Below are 23,323 nucleotides of genomic sequence, written 5' to 3' on the forward strand. Positions count from 1 at the left end.
AGGCAGGTAGTCAAAAATGTTTGTCAGTTATAAAATCCAAAAGAGTTCAGTATCGCAATAGGCTAATCTTCATCTAAATCTTGTAAACTTGTTAGTAAATGGTATAAACGTCCTTGATTTTGAAGTTCCTCAAGCGTCCCTTGTTCAATGACGCGCCCACGATACATAAGAGCAATGTGGTCTGCAGCTTCAATAGTTTGTCGATGTCTTGTGAGTATAAGACAAGTTCTGTTGCGGCAGAGAATGTGCGTTGCATCATTTACAGCCTGTAGAGACAGGGTCAGGCATATTCTTTTTACAATGTAAAGAAATAACCACCGTAATAAAAGAAATGAGATCACATCTACAACGGGACTCAAACCTCTTAACTTCAGTTTCTCGGAAAGGGGCTGTTGTGGGTCCAAATGTTATACGATCATATATTACAAAAGCTTATTTGTTTATTTGCTGGAAAAACACTCATACCAGACTCCGATCTTAAATTCATAATCAACAGCGATGTAAAGAGAAAAAAAGTCATGTATATTTTTTTCAAACAGATAACAATTTTCCATGTTATATATACTCTTCTACCGGCCACAGAAATGATGTCAAAATGTTTAAAAATCAAGTAGGACCACGAGTCACTAGCGAGGGGTTTCCTTGAACATTTTGGTGTCATTTCTATAATTTGTCGGAGTGCGGACCGTGGAAAATTGTTGTGTATTTGATTTTTATAATTACATTAAGGGCCTGTTTACGTGGAAGTTGGGGACCCCAGGTGTGTGAGGTAACCCCATTTGGAGGGGTAACCCGCCTGTCCATATAATCTGTCATTTTAGTTTGATCACATTTACATGACAGGTGGGGGGACCCCCCGCATGTTACCTCACCTATCTGGAGTCCCCCAGCTCCATGTAAACAGGCCCTAAGTATTTTAAACCTCCACCCCGGTGAAGTTTCTTGGGAAATCAAGAGCGTGCATTGCGCAATCATTACGTCATTTCCATGGTGCATACACTCATAGACCCTAGCTTTAGACCAATCAGCGCGCGATAAACCGCTCAGTTATTGTAAAAAAAAGGCAGAGGTTAACAGACAGACATGCCAGGCAGATAGACAAACGCAGGAATGGACATTAAGACGAACATTAAAAAGGTCCTGCGATCAGTGAAAGATATTATTTATTTAATTGACGCGTACATTTAGTTCGTTTATTGACGTCATAATTTTACTTTGCGTTATTTTCCTAACTTATACATTGTCCGTGACTGTGCTCACATGGTGGGTGGCTCCTCCTAAAATGTTCTGCAGTTGGTATAGGATTTAATGGAGCCGAAACCAATTGTGGAATTGCACGCATTTTAGGCATCCTACTGATGAACAGTTGTAACACGTAGATATATATTTTTTTAGCAACTAAGATAATTTGCAGTCTGTCTTCTTTGAATATATTGATAACTTTATAATTTATCCTACCTGACTTTCTTCTTCTAACTCATCAAGCACTATAATCGGTGATCCTCTGATTATCGCTCGTGCTATGACTATTCTCATTTTCTGACTCTCATTTAAAGAGATTTGATCTTCATCGGGGACAGTGTCATAACCCTACAACATCAGGCAAGGGGTAAATGATTGCTTGCTAATAGAGAGAAATACGATGGAAATATCTAGAGACACTGAAAAGAGTTTGCATAAAATATAACGGTTAAAATTGAAATAAGGGAAAGGCGCAAAAGCTTTGAAAGAACTTAAAAAGGCATTGTATAAAAAAAACGATGAAAAAGTTAAGTTTTGTACTGGCAGTAAAATGATTGATTATTTGAAAGTCTTCTTTATTCTGTTTTGCGCAGATGGTAGTTCTGAGGGCGCGCAAAAATAATGAGACGCGCCCTAGAGAATTGTTTTTTTACTCTTCTCTGGCGTGCACCGCCCTAATACTTGCGCTCTATATTTTGTGGGGCACGTTTCAGACCTTATATACCAAAAAAAACACATCACTAAAATATAAAAGGCATCGCCGTGTATCGCTGCGGTACTACTAAGTGCAGATCTTATCGAAAACGTGCAAACTGCATCATATGACTCAGTGGTAACCTGCGCACGTGAAAAACGCGACTCACCTTCGGTAGTTCCATGATAAATTCGTGCGCGTAGGCTGAATAGGCAGCGTCTTCAATTTCCCTCCTGGTTACTGCGCATGCTCTTTTTTCGTTACCATAACTTATGTTCTCAGCAATGCTATACTGTGGCAGGAAACATCGATGGGATACTACAGCATATTGCGCGCGCAACCAAGAAAGGTCCAGTCCGCGGATGTCTGTTCCATCAAGAAACTGCAAAAGAAATTGAAAAAGTGATGTTTACAGCGTTTCATGTTTCATAAGGAAAGTTGCAAACAGAAATAGTGGAGAGGTGACCCAGGGAGCTGAAGCAGCCAAGAAGAAAACAAAGAAACGGTTGGTTTTATGAGCGAAACAACAGGCCCCAGTTGTTGAAAAGGTGGATGACGCTATCCATTTGATTAATCTCTATTCAGTGGTAAACGCAATGGGTTTTCGTAAGACTTCTCTTGCTAGATAGTGATCCTCTGGATAGCACGTTTAAACAACCGGGGCTAGCTCTGCAAGAGCAGCAACCAAAGACATATACTAGGGTATCTAAGAGATAGTAATGCTGCGGCACATTCTGTTGATACTGGCATCAGTTAGGCAGTGGGACTTAAAAGAATCGAAAATGACATTGAATGTCCTATTGACATGTTGGAAAGTACTAGAATAATTACTGTCAGTCTATAGAAAGAACTCGTGGGCACGTTGTTTAGAAAATGATCAAGTAGTTACAACTCTGGTTTTCCCACAGTAAATTGTAGGAAATAATAGAAATTCAGATTGTTTATCAATACATTTAATATATGGTGCACGATATTTTCTCTGGAAACAAAATACTTTTCTTGCTGTTTGTTGCACTTTATTAAGTAACAGTTATTTAGCTACATATTTATAGAAAACAACGACACAAAAAACGGAAAAAAAAGAAAGAAGGAATAAAGAATTCGGTGGGACTCGAACCCTGCACCTTCGGCTCGACGCAAATGCACCTAACCACTGCAACACAGAGGCTGATTACGTAATCCCCAGGAAAAGTCTTTTAATTTATTCCTTTTCCATGAAACTTCCGCCGGCAAGATGATCGCCAGCCGCATTAACCGAGCTATTAACAGTGAAAAAACAATGTAAACGCACATTCCATGGTAATGAATGAAAGAAAAAACATAATTATGCTTTTCAAAACGCCGATACACGTCCTCGTCTGCAAAGTAGGACACAAAACATATGTTTTGTTATCTCGATTTCCGCTGTTATTTTGAAGCGAATGGTCAAAATCACATCCACTTTCGGCTCAAACAGTTTCTTAAGAATAGCACTGCATGACATTTTCTCACTTTCACATCACCTTCTAGCAAGCTGGAATTTGTATATCCCCCCGTGTTGCGGAGTCGATGAGCAAATGCTCATCTTCTCGTCAGGTTTAACACTTGGACGAGTCAAAGGCTCTTTAATTGAAATCCAATCCCCAAGTTAACCATCGTACTCATCTGAAAGACTCCTGCGTGTCTTAAAATTTGGTAAGACCTCTAACCGTGCTGTAGAAAATTTGCCAGAAAGAAAACTCTAAGTCAGAACCGGCGAACGATGCATTCTCTCACCCACCGAACTTCCCCATGTTTTTATTTGAGTTGTTCGTGGCGCAATGCACTCTGGTTAAATGCAATGTATTGTGGTAAAAAGTGTGGTTAAATGCAATGCATTGTGGTAAAAAGTGATGAATTTGAGAATTCGTCGCCCCTTATATATTTCCTTTAATTCCTGATTATGTTGCTGCTCGCTCCCTTCGGTCGCTCCGCAGCAAAAATATCGCTCAACTATAGAATAAACTCGCGCTCAACTATGGAATAAACTTCCAGAAGATGTCAAGCTGGTCGATAATGTTAATATTTTTAAGTCTAAGCTAAGATCAATTCAGCTGTAATTTTTATATTTTTTATATTTCTTTGTAATTTTTATAATTTTTTATATTCATGTGTACATAGATTTAGATTATATATTTAATTTTTTTATATTAGATATTATTATTGTATTTGTAGATTTTCACCAGCTTGGAAGACTAAAAAGACTTGCTGAGCGGACATATCCGTCAACTACGAATTGGGTGCTAAACTTTTCAAAACTGAAACCTTGCGTCAAATTCCTTAAAAGTTTAAATAAAAGAATAGAACTAAACAAAATCCATCTGTATTTTATAGTGTTTCAAAAATTTCGCTGGACAGTTAAACTGATTTTGAGGAAAAACTCGCCTTTTCAACGTTTTAGAATGAATAAAAGTTCTATTTTCTACACCGCGCATTTGCAATTAAACAAACGGTTCTTCTCAGCGGGCAACAGCTCACATGCCAATTACGGACAGAGAGGTAATTGGAACTTCATGGAAAGGATCATACCAAAAACTCTTTATACACATTATCCACGATGATTAATATCTTTCATGACATTTAATTGTTTTGTTTGCAATACTTGTGTCGCAAACCTTTCCCCTTCCATTGTTTTCTGGGTTGCCCTTGTTTTATACAATTTGATTCGGTGATTTATACCAACCATAACACCAGAAACTCATATGAGTTTCTGATAACACTGAATTTCTGTTTACACTTGACCTATAACATCAATTCTAAGGCTTTATAACGCGCCACAGCAGATGGCCGATGTGAAAAGTAGCTAATAAACCGAGGCGGTAATTAATGTAGATATCAGTTTTATCCACGTCAAGTACATGTATATAATGTAACAAGTTCAACAATGGCTGAACAGAACTGCAGTCGATTTCTGGATTATTCTGTTAAACTGGTTTCCCACAGGAGAAGTTTCTCCCTTTGTTTCTGTGTTTTAAACTTTGCATTTTCCCTCGTGGCGACTCTAGGAAATCTTTTAGTCATCCGTGCCTTAATGAAGAACTCAACGATACCAGCCACCGTCAAGAAGCTGTTTCTAAGTCTGGCTTTCTCTGATCTTGCCGGCCTCTGACCTCACCGGCTTTGAAGTCTCAAAAGCCTCACTTACATCACCTTCAACTAAGGAACAGGTGCTAAATTTTTCAAACTAAACGCTTGCGTCCGATCGCTTAAAAGTTTAAATAAAAGACTAGAATTGAACAAAATCCATTATTATTTTATAATGTGTGAATCATTTGCTGGTCGGATGAATTACGACAAAAAACTCGCCCTTTCAACTTTTTACATAATTCAAAGTTCTATCTTTATACCGATCGTTTTCAATTAAACAAGCGGTTCCTCACATCTCTATTATGGACAGAGACATAATTGGAAATTAATGGAAAAGGACTATATACAATGTATTACGGTGTTTAATTGTTTTGCTTTCAATACTTACGTCACAAAACCTTCCCCTTGTTTTCCCCTTCCCCCGATTGATCTTGTCTACAACCATTCGATCTTTCAACCCTTAAAATTCATTCCAACAATAAGACTGAATTTTTGTTTGCACTCTACCTATAAACATACAGTCTTAGTCTTTAGTTAATCAGAACCATCTATATAACGTGTAACAGCAGATGACTGTTACGAAAGGTAACTAATTAACCGAGAACGGAATTAATGTAGATATTTCATCGAAAGGAAAAATTCATGTTTATAGTCTTTACCAGTGAAACCATGCCTGAAACTCAGCTACCGCTTTTATCGTAAACTAACTTCTAAAAGAGACAAGCCTGCCCCAGGGTGAGGATTTTCCTCTTTTATGGATGACAACAAACCCAAAAACGTCACTTAAAACTGTTTCAGACTTCATCGATCTCGTTCAGTTTCAATTAATTTGTCAAATGTCGGCTAAAATTTTCTGCGGTTTAATCCGAAAAGACCGTATTTAAGTTTAGAAAAATAAAAAAAATTGTGCTGTTTTCACCTAGTTTATAAAGCGGACGCGTGAAAGTAGGAAGTTTCACGTCGTAGTCGTACTACGACGGCTAAGAAATGTACAAACAAGCGTGATGCACGTGCAAAGTTGTTGTTTTGCCATCTAAACTTATTTGCTTTTTCGCCGTCGCCATCGTCGTCGCTTAAGCTCCCTACTGTTGTGATCCAAAAATTTTGCTACTATGGCAACACGACGTCACACTTCTCCTCTCTATTTAGAGTGGTCTTTACACTAGAGCCTAAATAAGCTAAGAAATATTTCGAGACAAGTAAATTTTAAATTCTTCAAGTAAAAGAAAGCTTCAAACACAACATTTCTTTTTTACTTCGGTTTTACTTAAGGCTATTTTCCCACGCAACATAATTAAGATTGATTGACATGCTTCGCCTTTCTCAAAGCAAAGAATCGTTTCAACTTTCCGACTTTAATGAGATACAAAGTAAAGTTACTTGAGATTTTACTTAAGCCTTCACACAGGCATTTTTGGTTAAGTAAAACTTAGCAGCTCTTACGTCTTACTTAACAGCCTAGTGTAAAGACAAAAAATTGCTTTGCTTTCAAAACTTAGCTCGCAAAACCTTTCCGATCTTTCCTGGGTGGCTTTGTCTACAATCGAATTGGTGTTTGAGCCCTATTAAAATTTATACCAACAATAAGAATTTCTGTTTGCACTCTCCTTATTAACCTTGGGGTTAAGGTTCGGCAACAAACCGGCTATATAACGTGTCACAGCAGATGGCTGTTATAAAAGGTAGCTATCGATATAATATTACAATTTAAAACATAGCTGAACAGTACTGCGCTCGAATGCTGGATTTTTTGGTACAACTTGTTAGCCAAAGGAGAAGTTTCTTCTTTGCTTTCTGTGTTTTAAACTTTGTAATTTCTCTCGTGGCTACTTTTGAAAATCTTTTAGTTATCCGCGAGTTAACGAAGGCTTCTACGATACCAGCCACCGTCAAGAACGGCTGTTCCTAAGTCTGGCTTTCTCTGATCTTGCAGTGGGACTGTGTTCGCAGCTAATGAAGGCTATTATCAGTGCCTTGATATTTAAGAAGGCATCGAGTGGAGGCAATTTAGCCACCTTCTACCCAACAGTTTTAAACGTGCTTTCTTACTTCACGTATCTTCTCGCCAATGCATCTTTTGTGAATGTCAGTGTCATTGCATTTGATAGACTTCTCGCTGTTTCGCTCCATCTGCGGTACCAGGAGCTTGACACTTCCAAACGTGTTATGATAGTGTTAGTGTCTGTATGGATAATAAGTTGCATCCTCGCCTTTATATACATTTCTCTTCCAAAAGGCATTGAAATGGTAGCTGTGGGAATTGCCCTCGTAGGCTGTGTTCTGACAACCGTGGCATATGCTCGTATTTACAAAGTCGTCAAATATCATCAGAACCAGATATATACTCTGAATCGTCTTCAAATTGCGCAAACAAGGGAGGCACTTCGACAAAGAAAGTCGCCTTATAATACTTTATTTGTATATGTTGTTTTTCTAGTTTGTAATCCTCCTTTTTTGCCTAGTACAATATTGTATTTGACAAACACTTCTGAAATTTCAGTCCTCGTAGGTCAATTTACCTCGCTATTCTTGATTTGCCTGAAAATATTTCGCATGGACGAGAATATGACATGAGAAACGATCTAAGGCTCTGGGTACCAAGATTTTCAAGAGCATCGATTCCATCACGGACTGTAATGCCTTGCAATCAGATCTTAACGATCTTGTCAGTTGGTCCGAATTATCTGGGCTCATATTTAATCAGTCCAAGAGTAAATACCAGTGTATCACCCGCAAAAAATCACCTATACAGCCCACCTATAATATCAACGAAACGCCTTTGGAATCTTGCGATACGGAGAAAGACCTTGGTGTGTGGGTGTCAAGCAGTCTTACCTCGGACAAAAAAGTGACTGAACAGTGTGCGAAAGCCAAGAAACTCCTTGACTTTGCGCGCCGAGCTTCTAGGTACATCCAAAGCACCCAAACGCGTGGTACACTTTATCTTTCTATCGTTCGGTGCCATCTCGGCTATGCAACCCAATGGTCGCCACAGTCCATCGGCTTGCTAAAACGAGTTGAAAACGTGCAGCGCCGTGCAACAAAACTAATTTTGAAGCTTCCCTTCCGTTGCGATGTAACCTATAAGACCCGTCTCCAACTAACAAATCTGTTACCTATCTCATACTGGCATGAATTTTTTGGATAAAGTCTTTTTCTATAAAGCTGTTAATAACTTAGTTTTCATAGATAGTGAAGCTCTGTCTGCAACTAGACAATCAACGAGATCTACCAGGTCATCGAGCAGCAATGCTATAAGTAGAACTGTTACTTATCAACGCTCATTTTTCATACGCGCGTGCCGCACATGGAATGTTCTGCCCGCTGAGTTACGCACAAGTCACATCCCTCTAGCCTCATTTAAGCGTTTACTACTTCAATATTACATTAAGGTGCTGGACCTGTACGACGTTGACGACATCAGAACCTGGAGAACAATGAGTCCCAGGTGCAACATAGCGAGGACTCTCCTGTGCCCGTCGACGTGCTACTTCTAGTTTTGTTTCCTTTTGATTTTCTTGTTTATATATCAGTAGCTTTAGTTATTCTTTTTTTTTTCAGCGATTGTTTTGTTTTGTTTTTTAATCAACGAGGGATCCACTGTAATTGGTTAGGCTGTAGTGGTCTCCCTGCCTAATAATTTTTAGGTATTCATGTATAAAGATTGTATTCTAGTTAGGCGAAGCCAAATAAGTAAATAAATAAAAGTTTCAACTGAAAGGGTTTTTTTTTTCTTTTTTCAGTGCCTTCTGAGTTTTTTGTCTTCATTTAACCGAATAGCTAAATTTTTGAAACATAATAAAGTAATGACGGATTTTTTCAATTCTATTATTTTTTAAACTTTAAAACCATCTGACGCAAGCTTTCAGTTTGAAAAATTTAACATCTGTTTCAACTTTTTAGAATGATTTAACCTTCTATTGTTAAACGAGCAAATCTAGATTAAACAAGCACATCTCTCCCAGCTTGAAAGTAGTCGCATCTCAGTTATAAACAGAGGTAATTGGAACCTGATGAAAGCCAACCATGTGTTGCACATTTTAAACGTTTTGTTTTCATTACTTATGTTAATAAACGACCTTATTACCCTGTACCCTACAAACAATACACACTGCGTTTAATCAAACCGTCTACATTAACATCGAGCGTCAAAGTAAGTCGGCTATTTTGAAAACGGAACAAGGAAGGGTTGCTAATGAAGAAAAAAATGCTTGAAAAACAACCGGCAAGATAAAAAATGGCTGAACAGTACTGCAATCGAAAGTTGGAAGGTCTTCTACATCTTGTCCGTTATAGGAGAACTTTCTTCTTTTCTCTTTGTGTTTCAAACTTGGCGTTTTCTCTCGTGACAAGTCTTGGAAATCTTTTACTAATTCGCGCCTTATTCAAAGCTTCATCAATACCAGCCAACGAGAAGAAGCTGTTCCTTAGTCTGGCTTTCTCTGATCTTGCGGTGGGATTGGTGTCGCAGCTAATGGTCGGGATTACTTATGCCGTGATACTGAAGACAGCATCAAAAGAAGACTACAACTTAACGTCATTCTGTCCATCAGTTATAAATTTGAACGGTTTTTTCATGTTTTTTCTCTGCGCTGCATCTTTCCTAACTCTCACGACCATTGCAGTCGACAGACTTCTCGCTGTTTCGCTCCATCTGCGATATCAAGCACTTGTCACGTCCAAACGTGTCACTATAGTATTGATGTCTTTATGGTCAACAACTTGTATTACTGCCCTGGTATTCATTTTCCTTCCGCAAAGCAATGAAATGGTAGTCGCGGTTATTTCCCTTACAGGATATGTTCTAACTACCGTGGTATATGTTCGTGTTTACAAAGTTGTCAAATATCACCAGAATAAAATTTACGGTCAAAATCAGCTTCAAAATGCCCAAACAAGAGAGGCACACCGACAAAGGAAGTCCGCCTATAATAGTTTATTTGTCGCAGTAGTTTTTTTAGCTTGTTATTTTCCTTCTTTTCCTTGTATAATATTGCACATGACAAATACTTCTGAAATTTCGTTTCTCGTAGCTTATTACGCGTCGGGATTCTTGATTTTTCTAAATTCATCATTAAATCCTATTGTTTATTGCTGGCGGTACCGAGAGATTCGACAAATTGTAAAAAATACAGTAAAGAAAATTCTTCGCATGAACGAGAATATGACGTAGGGAAAGACCTTAATCTCAAGACAGTTTTAAGTAAAAAATGTAATGCGAACTTTTACGAAACGAAATTACCTCAGAAAATATAATGGACTTTGGAACATCGGAATTGGGCTCTCTGAAAGGAGAAACAAAAAGACACCTTTGATCTTAATTCCTTCTGTAACTTCAACGAAATGAAATTTAGCTGGAAACATTGTCGTGAGTCGCCAGCTGAGTTTAAAGAAAGAAGGAGAAGGACGAGAAGAGCCCGAAATATTAGGTTGCAGTCCTTTTTTTAGAAACCTTTTCGACTTTGAAGACTCAAACGCCTCGTCGGCGACACCTTGAACTGCCAAAATAATGCTAAATAAAAACTTATAAGATTCCTTATAACTATAAATAAAAGCATAGAATTAAATAAAATCCATCATTATCAGTGTTATGTGTACATCATTTGCTGGTTGGATGAATTATTAAAGAGACAATAACTCGCCCTTTCAAGCTTACACCGTGCGTTGTCAACTAAAGAAGAAGTTCTACTTAGTAAGGAACAGCTCACATGTCAATTAAGGACAGCGAGGTAATTGGAACTTGATGAAAACGGACTATATATTGCGGTGTTTAATTGTTTTGTTTTCAATACTAACGTCGCAAAACTTTCCCCTTATTTTCTGAATTGGCCCTGTTTTCTACAATGTTGCTCAGTATTTCAACCCTTAAAATTTATATCAACGATCAGACTGAATTTCTGTTTGCACTCTACCTATAAACATTGAGTCTAAGGTTTTAGTTAATGAACCGGCTATATGACGTGTCACAGCGGATGGCTTATATGAAAGGTAGCTAATAAACGGAGATGTAATCAATATAGATATTTCATCGAAAAGGAAAACTTCATCTATATAATCTAGCAAGTTAAACCATGGCTGAACAGTACTGCATTCGAATACTGGATTTTTTGTTACCAATTCTCTCATTGTTCGCCTTCTGTGTTTTAAACTTTGTATTTTCTCTCGTGACGACTCTAGCAAATCTTTTAGTTATCCGCGCGTTAATGAAGGCCTCTACGCTACCAGCCAACGTCAAGATGTTGAATTGCAAAAAAGAGGAGAACTGGGGCGAGGCAAAGGCAAAGGGAGATGACACTTTTTTTCTCCTCTTCCTCTACCCTTTTTTTCCTTATTTCGCCCAAGGGTTAACCACCACCACCACCACCACCACCACCGCCACCACATTTCTATTGTTTTTCCTCCACCACCACCACTACCACCACCACATTCCCGAGGGGAGAAATTACATGAAAGAGGGCTTTCGTCGGTGTCACGATTGTGGAGCAGTTACACACAAAAACGCGAAGACGTTGGAAACCAATTTCTATTCCACTTCTAAAGAGGAGAACGAAGAAGAGGATTAATTAATTTCCATTCGTTACAAATCGCTGTGTATTTGACTCTTTTTGTCATTGTTTTTAATAAAGTTTTTAAAACGGTATCTCTCTTGTGGTTTTATTGCTAGCAATTATTACTCGCGTGTTTTAATTGATCCTTGTTAAGTTATTTACAATTGTTTATATAATAATTCGTCCAGGTGCTCCCTTGGGTTTTTTCTGTAGAGTTAATTTGTATTCAACTTTGGGCTTGCGAACTCGCATAATTAACTGACTAACCCTAGCACAAAAGTGAGTAACGCATTCTCCTTCCCGTTCCGAGCAAGTACGGTGATGTGAGGAGACCGCAATAGCCGGTTGTATATTTCCAAAACGTCTTCATTTCCTAAGAGATAACTATTAAATTTAGTCTTTATACATCGCTATGTAAGCTAACGTCGGTAAGTTTGTTCTTTTATGTGCATGAATGCAATTGGTAGTAAGCTTTGAAACATGTGATCCGAATGATGTCAAACATTTACCGCTGGTTAAAATTAGGCTTTCGACTGCCAACGGGCGCATTGTAAGTGAAATAATTAGGCAAAAGAAATGCAAATAAGTCGAGTCTAATCACTATTACTCAATAGCAAAGAGCTTTGGAGAAATCTGGCCAATAGAACATTTTTATTGATTTAACCATCTTCGAATGTCGTGACAAAATGGCGTGTTTTGAACTCAAGGGTCGCTTTTGTTTGGCGTTCAAAAATTTTCTCTGCAAGATTGCCAAAAAATTTTATTGCATTTATTTGAGGAAGACACCTTGCTCTTTTCATTGGTATGTAAGTTATGGCTCAAAGCCGTATACCAAGTAGTGATTTTTGTGTCTGAAATTTGCCAATTTTATGTCTGTCAAAAATCAGTAAAATAAGTGCAATTATTAAAAATCCGAAAAAAAATTAGATTTCCTGTCGAATAGGAAAATTTCACATCGAAACTATTGGTTAAGTTGTGTTCTTTCTATTAAGATTTTCAGAGGCAGAGTTTGTTACTTCTTTAATTTTTAGACGATTTTTAAGTAACATATGGTCTTGAGCCTGTGAAAACTGATCTGAGAGCCTCCGAACCGACTCGGTCGCTGTACGCGTAAAATAAAAATCCAATGGAACTAAAAGTTGTTTTTCTAGAAATAGTTTGCCTAGACCTATATTCTGACAAAGTTTGGAGATTTTCGTTTTTTCATTTTGCATACTCCCAGGCGATATTTACGGACGGCCGCTCTTAATGCACGTTCGTATTTAGAACGAGCACTTGTGCTCTTAGACGATTACGTGGTTAAATAAATTATTGATTGATTGATTATTGATTGATCAGCAAGTCCACGGCGACAAACCAATGAGTGGTGCAGGATCTCCCAGTTGTAAACCTGGATCAGTACAATAACAACTTGTAGAAAAATATGAAACGGCAAACTGATCCTTACGCAAGGCGATGAAGAAGTAAACAAAATGGTAATAGTGATGATGATGATGATGATGATGATGATGATGATGATGATGATGATGATGATGATGATAATTATAATCTCGGATTAAAATCTCTGGTAACAGACTGTTGTACATTTACAACTGAAAGACCGTTACTTACCAGTGCACCTCGAGTGGGTTCAAAGAAACGTTCTACCAACAATTCCAGAGGATTTAACGTTTCGTTATCCAGCGGCACAAGTGCCAATGTTTGTCCCTCACTCATTTTCGCGTTTAGTTGGCTTAACAATGGCTTGCCCTGGACAAGAGGGTCCGGGAACTCCACGTTTTTGAAGTCCAAACTACCTTTAACATCATTCTGTGAAAATAAAAAATCACGTTTAGAGAACAAAAATTCATTTCAAATTTTGGTGATTGCATCCGCCCACAACACCAAAAAGATACCCACTTTCATCTCTTAACATGAGACTTGTTTTGTAATTTCCTTTTTTTTCTACCAACGCTTCATAGTCGGCGACTTCAAGCCATTGCAATCTTAATATACAAAGTCAAAAATGGCCTGGCGCCTCCCTACATTGCGGACTTATTCGTTGTTACAAATTCTCAGAATCATCTTAGAAATCATGATTTAATCATACCTAGATTTCGGACTGTTGCTTTTGGCAAACATAGCCTCACCTACCTAGGCCTTGTTAGTTGGTCCGAACTCGATATATCTATCGATCGTCTGAATCATTAGACATTTTCAAAAAGTGTTTTAAACTTGTTAAATTCACAAGCCTGCTGGACAGCACTTGTAAAGATTGTTTTTTATGTAACAACTAATAACTGATTTTACGTGTGGACATACATTTCATATTTTATTGATTATTAGATTATTTTATTCACTATTAGATAAGTAATTGTAGTTAGGTGTCCCCAATTAGTGTACTTTGTGTGCTAGCGACCTCGACACTATAATACAGTTCTTTCCTTTTTTCCTGAAAGACAAAATGCTCCATGCTCACCAGCTTGTCCCCCACCAGATTTTTTACTTCCGTTGCCTGGTCATCAAGGAGTCTGTTGAGTGAATCTTCATTGTTTTCAGAAGCATGCGTAGGCGCTCGTGAACTCGCCGTGGCATAAGAACCGAACAGCACAGTCATCAAAACCCTGCAACAAAAAAGTATGTATGGAATGTAAAATATACCATAACATAGGGTTTAACGACCCTTAATGGTGGAAGGTCAGTTTTGATAGAATTAAATACATAACTTACCCGAGAACTTGAATAGGTGTCATATCCCCTATGGTAATAAGATAGCAGCCGAATCTCAGTGCGCCTGCGTAAATAAAGAAAACCATCGCTTGTCCAAGCGCAAAGGCAAAACCACTCGCAATGATTTTCTTAAGCGTGCGCCTGTTGGAGAAGGATTAAATGATAAGTTTTAGGCAGAGTTAAGTAAGTAGTCTGAAAGTGTAGCGATAAAAAAGCTTATTCTCTCGGTAGGAAAATGGACTGCAAAAGTGTTTTATTTTCTCCTCACTTTAATTCTTTCTTCTAATACCCATAAATCTGATACCTTTTTGGTCTTTTCTTTATCTGAAGCCCATGCCGATGGCCAATCTCACATACTTACGTTAAAGTGTAGGTCTTTTAGTCAGGGTAATGGCTTTCACTTCACAAGGGTACGATCCAACTTCAAGATTCTGTTTGGGTATGCTCCACATAAATAGGGTTCTCACCTTTCGCTAGACTTGCAACAAGTCAACCTTACAGAAGTTCTTAAAAGTGAGCGAAGCGAGCTTCAATGCATGAGGTCGTGCAGCGATCGAGCGAGCGATGAAGTCTAACCAACCAGGAAAAAAAAGGTCTTTAAGAAAGTCTAATCTTCCGCCTCTAGTTCTACTACGCGGTATGCCAATTTGAGACGTTGTCTAGAACGGGCTGTAACTTTTTGAACGCAAGAAAGATTCAAAAAATCAGCAATAAAATAATCATCAATGAAATAACCATCTTACTTGTACTGTTCAAAGATCGCGTCTTTGTACTTCTTGGCAAACTTATTTTCCACTCCAAGAGCTGAAATAGTCTCCAGCTTTTTAAAGCTGGTTTTCATAAGCTGAAATGTGACGAAAAAAAATGCACAAAAACTAAGAAAAATATATTTATAGCAAATATGTCTTAGGCATAGCTCTTGATCTGTTAGTCTAAGGTACATACTGCTTCCACTCCTTCTGGTTCCACTGTAGCATCGATTTCATTATGTTGGATGCGATTCGCAACACCAATGATTGGCAAGCCAGCAAGCACAACTAGAGTCATCTTCCATCCATTGTAAAGTGCCATGCCTAGGGTGGACACGCTGGATATGGTTTCCTGTACTTTGGTACCCAGGTATTTGCCAATGGACTAGAAGCGCACAGAAAATATTAGTTAACCAATAAGTAATAACAGTAGGAATCTAAATTTAAACCGCCGCCCAGTTAACTCAGGCCTGTTTCAAACGTCGTGCTACTGCCGTGCTAAGCTCGCTCGACTGTAGCTCTACTGCAGCACGACACTAGCACGACTTGGTTTCAGACGTCGAATTTAATTCAGTCGAATAGAACGGCTGTTGCCGAAAACAGAACACAAAACTAAAGAAATGGTTTAGCAAACTTTAAAATGTATTTATAATTTATGAATTAAGTTCGGCACAGCGGTAGCACGACGATTGAAACCACGTTCAATTGCATAAGAACGGTCTGCCGAGCGGGAAGCCGCTGGTTCTTACCCCGGCCAGCCAACACTCAGGGTCTTTAAATAACTGAGGAGAAAGTGCTGCCTTTATAAATGGTTAGACTTTCTAAGTTAGACTTGCAAATGGTTAGACTTTCTAGTCCTCTCGGATAAGAACGATAAACCGTAGGCCCGGCCCCGTCTCACAACCTCTGCCAACATAAATTCTGTGGGACCCACGCACTGATCGCAAAGCGTATCTTTCATGGATGAGATTGTTGCGTCTCGCAGTAATTAGTGACACGCGCTGTTGCGGTGACACTGCCAAGAATTGGCGAACATAAGTAAATATAAATATAAACTCGAATCGTCTGGTACAACAGATAGGACGCTGCTGTTATATAAGAAAAAATGCGAATGAACATTTAAGAGAGAGCTTACATTTTGAAGAGCTGCTTCCACGTCTTTTTCTACTTGCTCCATGAGGTGATCAGCTTGCTTCTGCGGATCTGCTAACAACTAAGTTAAAAAGATTTTTGGGGAATACATGTTAGTATGATTTCATGCTGTTTTCTTGAAACTACCGACGTTTTCTCAGGCAACCAATTAATGAATCAGAAGAAAAGAGGACACTAAATCCCTTGTCCTAGATTAGTCTTTTAGAAAAAAGTTTCTGTCTGTGCAAAAATAAATAAAAGAGAACCGTTCTTTGTAATAACACATTTTTTTCCGCTGAGTGTTCGGTACATCAAGACTATTTCAATGGCCCTAACATGGGCTCTTACCAGAAGATTTGCATTTGGAATGTTTCCTGAGCCACCAACAGAACCAGCTACCATTGATCCTATACCTCCAGTTACCATACCTGGAACTATCCGTCCAGCGCCACCATTGCCCCCTGCACCAGGTACCACCATTCCAAGCCCTCCACTCACTGGACCTGGAACCATCCTCCCATCACCTGTGCCTATCAGTCCAGGTAACACAGCTCTATGACCTTCTCCAACATTGCCAGAAACCATTGATCCAGGGACTACATTCACCACACCAGGCATAATAGCCCCTAAACCTCCACCAACTGTTTGAGACAACAAAGCTCCGGTACCTCTGCTCATTGCGCCAGGAGCAATGGCACCAATACCTACACTCACTGCAACAGGAATCACAGATCCAACACCTCGGCCTTCTGTGCCATGTAGCACTGCTCCAACAAGGCCTTCTGCCTTACCAGACACTATTGCCCCTAAGCCTCCGGTATCAGCACCAGGTATCATTGTCCCTAAACTTGCCTCAACTACTTCAGAGAATACAGCTTCTGTAACTCCGCCTACTGCGCCAGGAACCATTGCCCCAAGCTCATTTTCCAATTTACCAGGCACCATTGACCCAACACCTCTGGTACCGATACCAGGCATCATCGCCCCCAAACCCCCACCAACTGCTTCAGTCGACACTGCTCCAGTAACTCCGCTTACTGCGCCTGGAATCATTCCTCCAAGACTACTTTCTGCCTTACCACATACCAATGCCCCAACAACCCCGGTAACGCTACCAGGCACCATCGCCCCTAATCCCCCACGAACTGCCTCAGGCGACAGAATTCCTGTACCTCCGCTTATCACATCTGGCATCATTGCTCCAAGGCCACTTTCTGCCATAACAGGCAGCTTGGTCCCCAAACCTCCTCCAGCAACCTCAGGTAATAAAGCTCCAGTCACACCGCTTTCTACACCTGCAATCATTGCTCCGAATCCACTATCTGTCTTACCAGACACCGCTGCCCCAAGACCTGAGGTAACAGCATCGGGCACCATTGCTCCTAAACCTCCCCCAGCTATTTCAGAAAAAACAGCTCCGGTAACACCACCGACTACGCCAGGGGCCAATGCTCCAAGACCACTTTCTGCCATACCAGACACCATCGCCCCAAGCCCTGCACCTACTGCTTCAGTCAACACAGCTCCAGTACCGCCGCTCACTACGGCAGGAATTACTGCTCCAAGACCACTTTCTGTCTTACCAGACACCATTCCCCCATGAATTCCCGTCACAGAACCAGGAACAATCGCCCCTAAACTTCCTCCAACTACCTCAGGCAAGAAAGCTCCAGTCACACCGCTTACTGCACCTGGAATCGTTGCTCCAAGTCCACTAATTGCCTTACCAGACACCGCTGCCCCAAGACTTCCAGTAACGCTTCCAGGCCCAACTGCCGCACTCAACACAGGTCCAGTAACTCCGCTTAATGCGCCTGGTATCTTTGCTCCAAGACCACTTTCTGTCTTATTAGACACCATTGCCCCAAGACCTTGCGTACCAGCACCAGGCACCATCGCCCTTAAACCTCCCACAACCGTTTCAGACAATACAGCTCCAGTAACTCCGTTCACTGCGCCAGGTATCATTGCCCCAAGACCTCCAGTAACACTTCCAGGCACCATCGCCCCTAAACCTCCAGCAACTGCCTCAGTCAACACAGCTCCCGTAACTCCGCTCACCGTGCCAGGTACCATTGCTCCAAGACCACTTTCTGCTTTACCAGACACCATTGCACCAAGACTTCCAGTAACGCGTCCAGGCACCATCGCCCCTAAACCTCCCGCAACCGCTTCAGACAATGCAGATTCAGTAACTCCGCTCACTGCGCCAGGTACCATTGCTACAAGACGACTTTCTGCTTTACCAGACACCACTGCGCTAATACCTTCGGTAACAGCACCAGGTACCACCGCCCCTAAACCTCCCCCAACTGCCTCATTCAACACAGCTCCGGTAATTCCGCTCACTGCGCCAGGTACCATTGCTCCAAGACCACTTTCTGCTTCACCAGACACTATTGCCCCAAGACCTTCCGTAACAGCACCAGGTACTATCGCCCCTAAACCTCCCACAACCGCTCCAGACAATGCAGCTCCGGTTACCCCGCCCACCGCGGTAGGTACGATTGCTTCAAGACCGCTTCCTGCCTTACCAGTCACCATTGCTCCAAGACCTCCCCCAACTGCCTCATTCAACACAGCTCCGGTAATTCCGCTCACTGCGCCAGGTACCATTGCTCCAAGACCACTTTCTGCTTCACCAGACACTATTACCCCAAGACCTTCCGTAACAGCACCAGGTACCATCGTCCCTAAACCTCCCACAACCGCTCCAGACAATTCAGCTCCGGTAACCCCGCTTTCTCTGGCAGGCAAAATTGCCCCGAGATCACTTTCTGCTTTGACAGAACCCATTGCCCCAAGACCTGTGGTAACGCTAGCAGGCACCACCGCCTTTAAACCTCCACCAACTGCCTCAGACAGTACAGCTCCGGTAATCCCACTTATTCTGCCAGGTTCCATTGCCTTAAGATCGCTTCCTACCTTACCAGACACCATCGCCCCAAGACCTCTACCAACTGCCTCAGTCAACACAGCTCCAGTACCTCCGCCCCCTGCACCAGGAATTATTGCTCCAAGACCACTTTCTTCTTTTCCAGGCATAATTGCCCCAAGACCTGTGGCAACGCTGGCAGGCACCATCGCCCCTAAACCTCCACTAGCTGCCCCAGTGATCACAGCTTCAGCACCTCCACTCACTGCGCCAGAAAACATATCACCAATACCTCCACTTACCACGCCAGGAATAATCGCTGCAACACTTCCGCCTACTGTACCAGGTATCAATACTCCACGACTACGTTCTGCGTCACCAGACAGACTTGGCTCAAGACCTCCGCTTACAGCACCAGGCTCAACCGCCTCCAATCCTTTGTTAACGGCTCCAGGTATCATCCCTTCAATACCTGTGCCAACCGCATTGGGCAATATTGCATGAAGGCCTCCTTCTACAGAGCCAGACACCATTGCCCCAATTTCACCGCTCACTGCCCCAGGTGCCAAAGTGTCAATTTTTGCATTCACTGCGCCCGGTAGCATAGCCCCAATACCTCCACCTACAGCGCCGGGGACCTTCACTCCTAAACCTTCACCTACTGTCCCAACCACTACGGCTCCAAGTCCTCCATCTACAGAAGAATCAGACAATATTGCCCCAACTTCTCCACCTACTACTGCAGGTACTACCTCTCCAAGTTCATTGCCAAACGCACCAGGTAGTATTCCTGCTGGGAATCCTGGAATCCTTTGCAGGTTTTGGACGGAGGGAATTGCTTGCGGTATCCCTGATATTCCTGCAAGTCCTTGGATAAGTGTAGTTTCTGTCGGTAGTCCCGATAACCCTACAAAGCCTTGACTAGAGAAAATTCCATTTGGCGTCCCTGTTGCACTTGCCAGTCCTTGGGAAGGTAGAATTCCTGATGAAAGTCCTGTAAGACCTTGAACAGATGAGATCCCAGTTGGCATGTCTGTCAATCCTTGGAACGCTCCTAAGGATGGAGATCCAGTCATCTCGGACGATGGCACTTGAGAAAAAACCCCATCGGCTGAAGGCATACCCAAGCGTCCCGGCAAACCCATTCCTGGAGTCTGAGATACGCTAGGAAACTGTTGTTCCGCGGCACTAAGCGAATACGAAATATCTGCTACTCCCGGAATTTGGGGGACTGAGTTCTGTTGGACGATTATGAAGGGATATTAGTTGTATTCAAGGATCCTTGTAGCTGGTGCTATGCTACATTTCACTGGACTTGAGTGAGTCTTTTTACCTACCTTGTTTATTGTGGTATCAAAAGCCATTTTCTGCAGTCTTGATCTTAACTTCTCTGTGGCATAAGTGAGCATAAATTTCTGAAAGGATCATATAAGCGATGAGATAATGGTTATTAAAGACAACGGAATATCGTTAGATGCAACTGATTTATATTAAAAAGTTGCTTTTAATGCCTTAGATGAAATATTATGTTGGTGCTCTCACCTCTATTGTGCCACCAAAACCTATAAACAGCCCGAAAACTACAAACATGCTAGCCCAGAATGGCCCTTCTTTCGCTACTCTGAGTGGATCATTCATGAACTGAGAAAAAAACGAGTAAATCCTTCAGTAAAAATGAAATATATTTATAAGTATTTACTCAAAGTGCATTTCATTAGACTACGCAAAACGGTTCTAAATTGCTTTAGTATATTAATACAAGAAATTACGATGTTTGACCCCAAATAGGTGATCGTTGACATTCAGTATTAAGGCTATTCTATGTTGTCTCAAAGTTTGCTATCGAAAATAAAAGTTTAGTCTTTCACTTACACAACCTTTAAAATACCGTGATAAATTGATCCGCAAGGTATTCTGCAAAGTTTCATACGAAAAGGCTCCGCCCGAGGTCTAACCACTTACCCGGTATCCCTTTCGTATGCCTTTCATTGAAAACTGGTATCCCTTTCACACACCGCGTCTCTTTTAGTTGCTGTTACTAGAACATCTTTTTAATATGAATAAACCGTGAGTTTTCTTGTCATTTTCACAGCCACCAGATTTCGATTAGAGGACCTAAAATATAACTAGAGGACAGATTTCTCTCCCCTTTTTAACACTTGTTCTTCTATATACCTGTAGCCCGGTAAAGTTACTTGCTTCGGAAGAAACCTGTCAGTATAGGGCATTATAGGAGATATCCCCGGGAACTGATTTGTTTTAATCGGTTCTGTTTTTACCTTCTGTATTTCGCCAAATAAGAATGAAAGGCCTGGGGCAACCATTCCTGTGATAGCAGCTCCCAATGCACCCGCTAACAACAGTGGCAGGTCTTTGAGTTGCATCCAGATCATTTTGTAAGCCGCTTGTCCTTCATTTAGCTGCAATGGCCACAAGTTCTTAGTACAGGTGAAAATCATTTATTGCCCTCCTCTGGGTGTAGACGGAAGGTAAAAAACCCTTTACTAAATACTTTAAGGCAAAACTATGAGTCATCTGAAGTTATATTAAGTTTGTGAACGTCGGAGTTATCCGCCCTGGCAAGATAACGGCCAGTGTTTTGTAATTGACAGTTGAATCGTCGGGAAAAACGCGAGGCTCCCTTTGGCGTTTTCCAACGCAGTGCATATCATTAATTTCTTTTGTTAGCGCTGACCAAAGCCTTAGAAAAGAAATGTTGATTTAAAACCTGTTCAGTTAGTGATTTTAAAAACACTGTTTTTAACAACTATTAAAACACAGACGCTTTGTGAGTAATACCTTACAAAGTAATCGACCCCTAGCTATGGCATTATGTCATCGATATGTTTTCGACAGAAATACTATTTACCCCATCTTGGATCATCTGACGAAGCTTCGATGTGAAGCCTTTAACTTGGTGGCTAGTCTCCTCCCACTGCTCCTTTGAGCTTGACTCCGGTATTTCTTTCCCATTTTGAACTGGGGACTTGGTCTCTGAGACTTGTTCTGACAAGACATGAAGATAAAGCTAAAAAAAATCCACAAACTGATCATCGAATCCATCGAAAACAACGAGGTTTTTTATATTTGATGAGATTGCTGTTTTCCTCACCTGACTTCTGGAGCTTCTCTAAGTGTAAACTTTGCGACTCAAAATGCTGAAAAAGATGTATAGATTATTGTCTTATAAGTCTCTTTGCGAGCCGGTTTTTTTTTCGGGGGGGGGGGGGGGGGGTCGAGCGAGGAAACGTCCAGCTTCCTTCCTCTACTACCTCTCATGCCCACTCTTGATCGCAGCTTCTCCCTAGGCGTCCTACTGAGCAATCGTTGGCCCGAAAAATTGTCCGTTTTGAAGTTTTACTTGGGACCGGGTCCATGTTTTGCCAAATTGCACCATGGGACTTAGTCACAGTTTTGCCCCACCTTCATCTGCAACTTGGTAATAGCAGAGATAGCGACCCTAAACAATCTCATAGTGCAATGCGACACAACACTGACCCAGTCTCACGCGGAAGCTGGCCAATACACCTGTACCGCAGGCTGACGGGCCCTTGCATGAAACGGTCCCATGGTACAAAAACCACCTTGCTGGCTGGCAAACAATGCAGTGGGACCTTGAAAAGAAAGGTGACGTAATCTCCGTTTTTCTTGCCCCACTGAAGCCTGAGTAGCATGGCGGTTTTGTCGGGCGCACTCCTCATGAGCAGCCAAGCCGCAAAAGCGCGCGCGAATCCCTGCCCCCACCTTGTCTTGTTTGCTCACCCAACCAAAACCGCCATGCTACCCAAGCTAGCCCCACTGCGTCGTTTGCCAACCAGTAAAGTATTTTTGTTCCATGTGACCGTTTCGTGCCTATGCTGAAGTGTCAGTCACCTGCAATGTAGCAAGATATCTGAAGGCTCCTCCTGACATCAACAACTCCTTAGGAGTCCCCTGTTCAATGATTTCACCATTATGAAGAACAATAATGACGTCAGCAATATGCGCTACGGACACGTGACTTGTTGAAACAACTGTTGTGCGACCATGACGAGCCTGAAATGTTACATGAAAAAACGAACTTTGAAATGGTTTTATTCCCGAAAACAATACCACATGACATTTTCAACCACATGTGAAATCATTAAACCAGTCTGTATAATTAAAATTGTCGCAGAGAAGAGTAACTCATGTTGAATGTATGATCACACTTTATGGTGTCCTTTATGGTCCCATTTTATCTGCAAACTTAGCTCTTTAAAGCAACTTCGCTGTAGGAAACGATAAAGAA

The 23,323-nt window shown here is 41.1% G+C and overlaps 2 protein-coding genes across 2 annotated transcripts; one reads left to right on the forward strand and one right to left on the reverse strand.

Annotated features, from left to right (window-relative positions):
• Window positions 1-58: 58 nt before the first annotated feature.
• On the reverse strand, window positions 59-16,254 carry LOC140929291 (ATP-dependent translocase ABCB1-like). The gene is made up of 9 exons (XM_073379096.1): window positions 16,183-16,254; window positions 15,244-15,432; window positions 15,042-15,142; window positions 14,299-14,439; window positions 14,048-14,192; window positions 13,201-13,398; window positions 2,106-2,318; window positions 1,459-1,590; window positions 59-266 (listed from the first exon to the last, which is right to left on the reverse strand). The coding sequence occupies exons 1-9, from the start codon at window positions 16,222-16,224 to the stop codon at window positions 63-65; spliced, it is 1,365 nt and encodes a 454-aa protein (XP_073235197.1). The 5' UTR covers window positions 16,225-16,254; the 3' UTR covers window positions 59-62.
• On the forward strand, window positions 9,279-10,502 carry LOC140929902 (melanocortin receptor 4-like). Its single transcript, XM_073379596.1, has one exon. The coding sequence runs from the start codon at window positions 9,279-9,281 to the stop codon at window positions 10,212-10,214; it is 936 nt and encodes a 311-aa protein (XP_073235697.1). The 3' UTR covers window positions 10,215-10,502.
• Window positions 16,255-23,323: the final 7,069 nt, after the last annotated feature.

The sequence above is a fragment of the Porites lutea genome, chromosome 3 (genome assembly GCF_958299795.1).
Source record: "Porites lutea chromosome 3, jaPorLute2.1, whole genome shotgun sequence".
Classification (NCBI taxonomy): Eukaryota; Metazoa; Cnidaria; class Anthozoa; order Scleractinia; family Poritidae; genus Porites; species Porites lutea.

What these genes read in the sequence shown, in the direction of transcription:
- LOC140929291 (XM_073379096.1), bottom strand. Translation starts at nt 16,224, where the DNA reads ATGGAGCAAGTAGAAAAAGACGTGGAAGCAGCTCTTCAAAAT. An exon ending in ACACCTATTCAAGTTCTCGG is followed by an intron (nt 14,193 to 14,298) that starts GTAAGTTATGTA and finishes TTTTTGTTGCAG; the next exon opens with GGTTTTGATGACTGTGCTGT. An exon ending in AGTTAGAAGAAGAAAGTCAG is followed by an intron (nt 267 to 1,458) that starts GTAGGATAAATT and finishes CTGTCTCTACAG; the next exon opens with GCTGTAAATGATGCAACGCA.
- LOC140929902 (XM_073379596.1), top strand. Translation starts at nt 9,279, where the DNA reads ATGGCTGAACAGTACTGCAATCGAAAGTTGGAAGGTCTTCTACATCTT.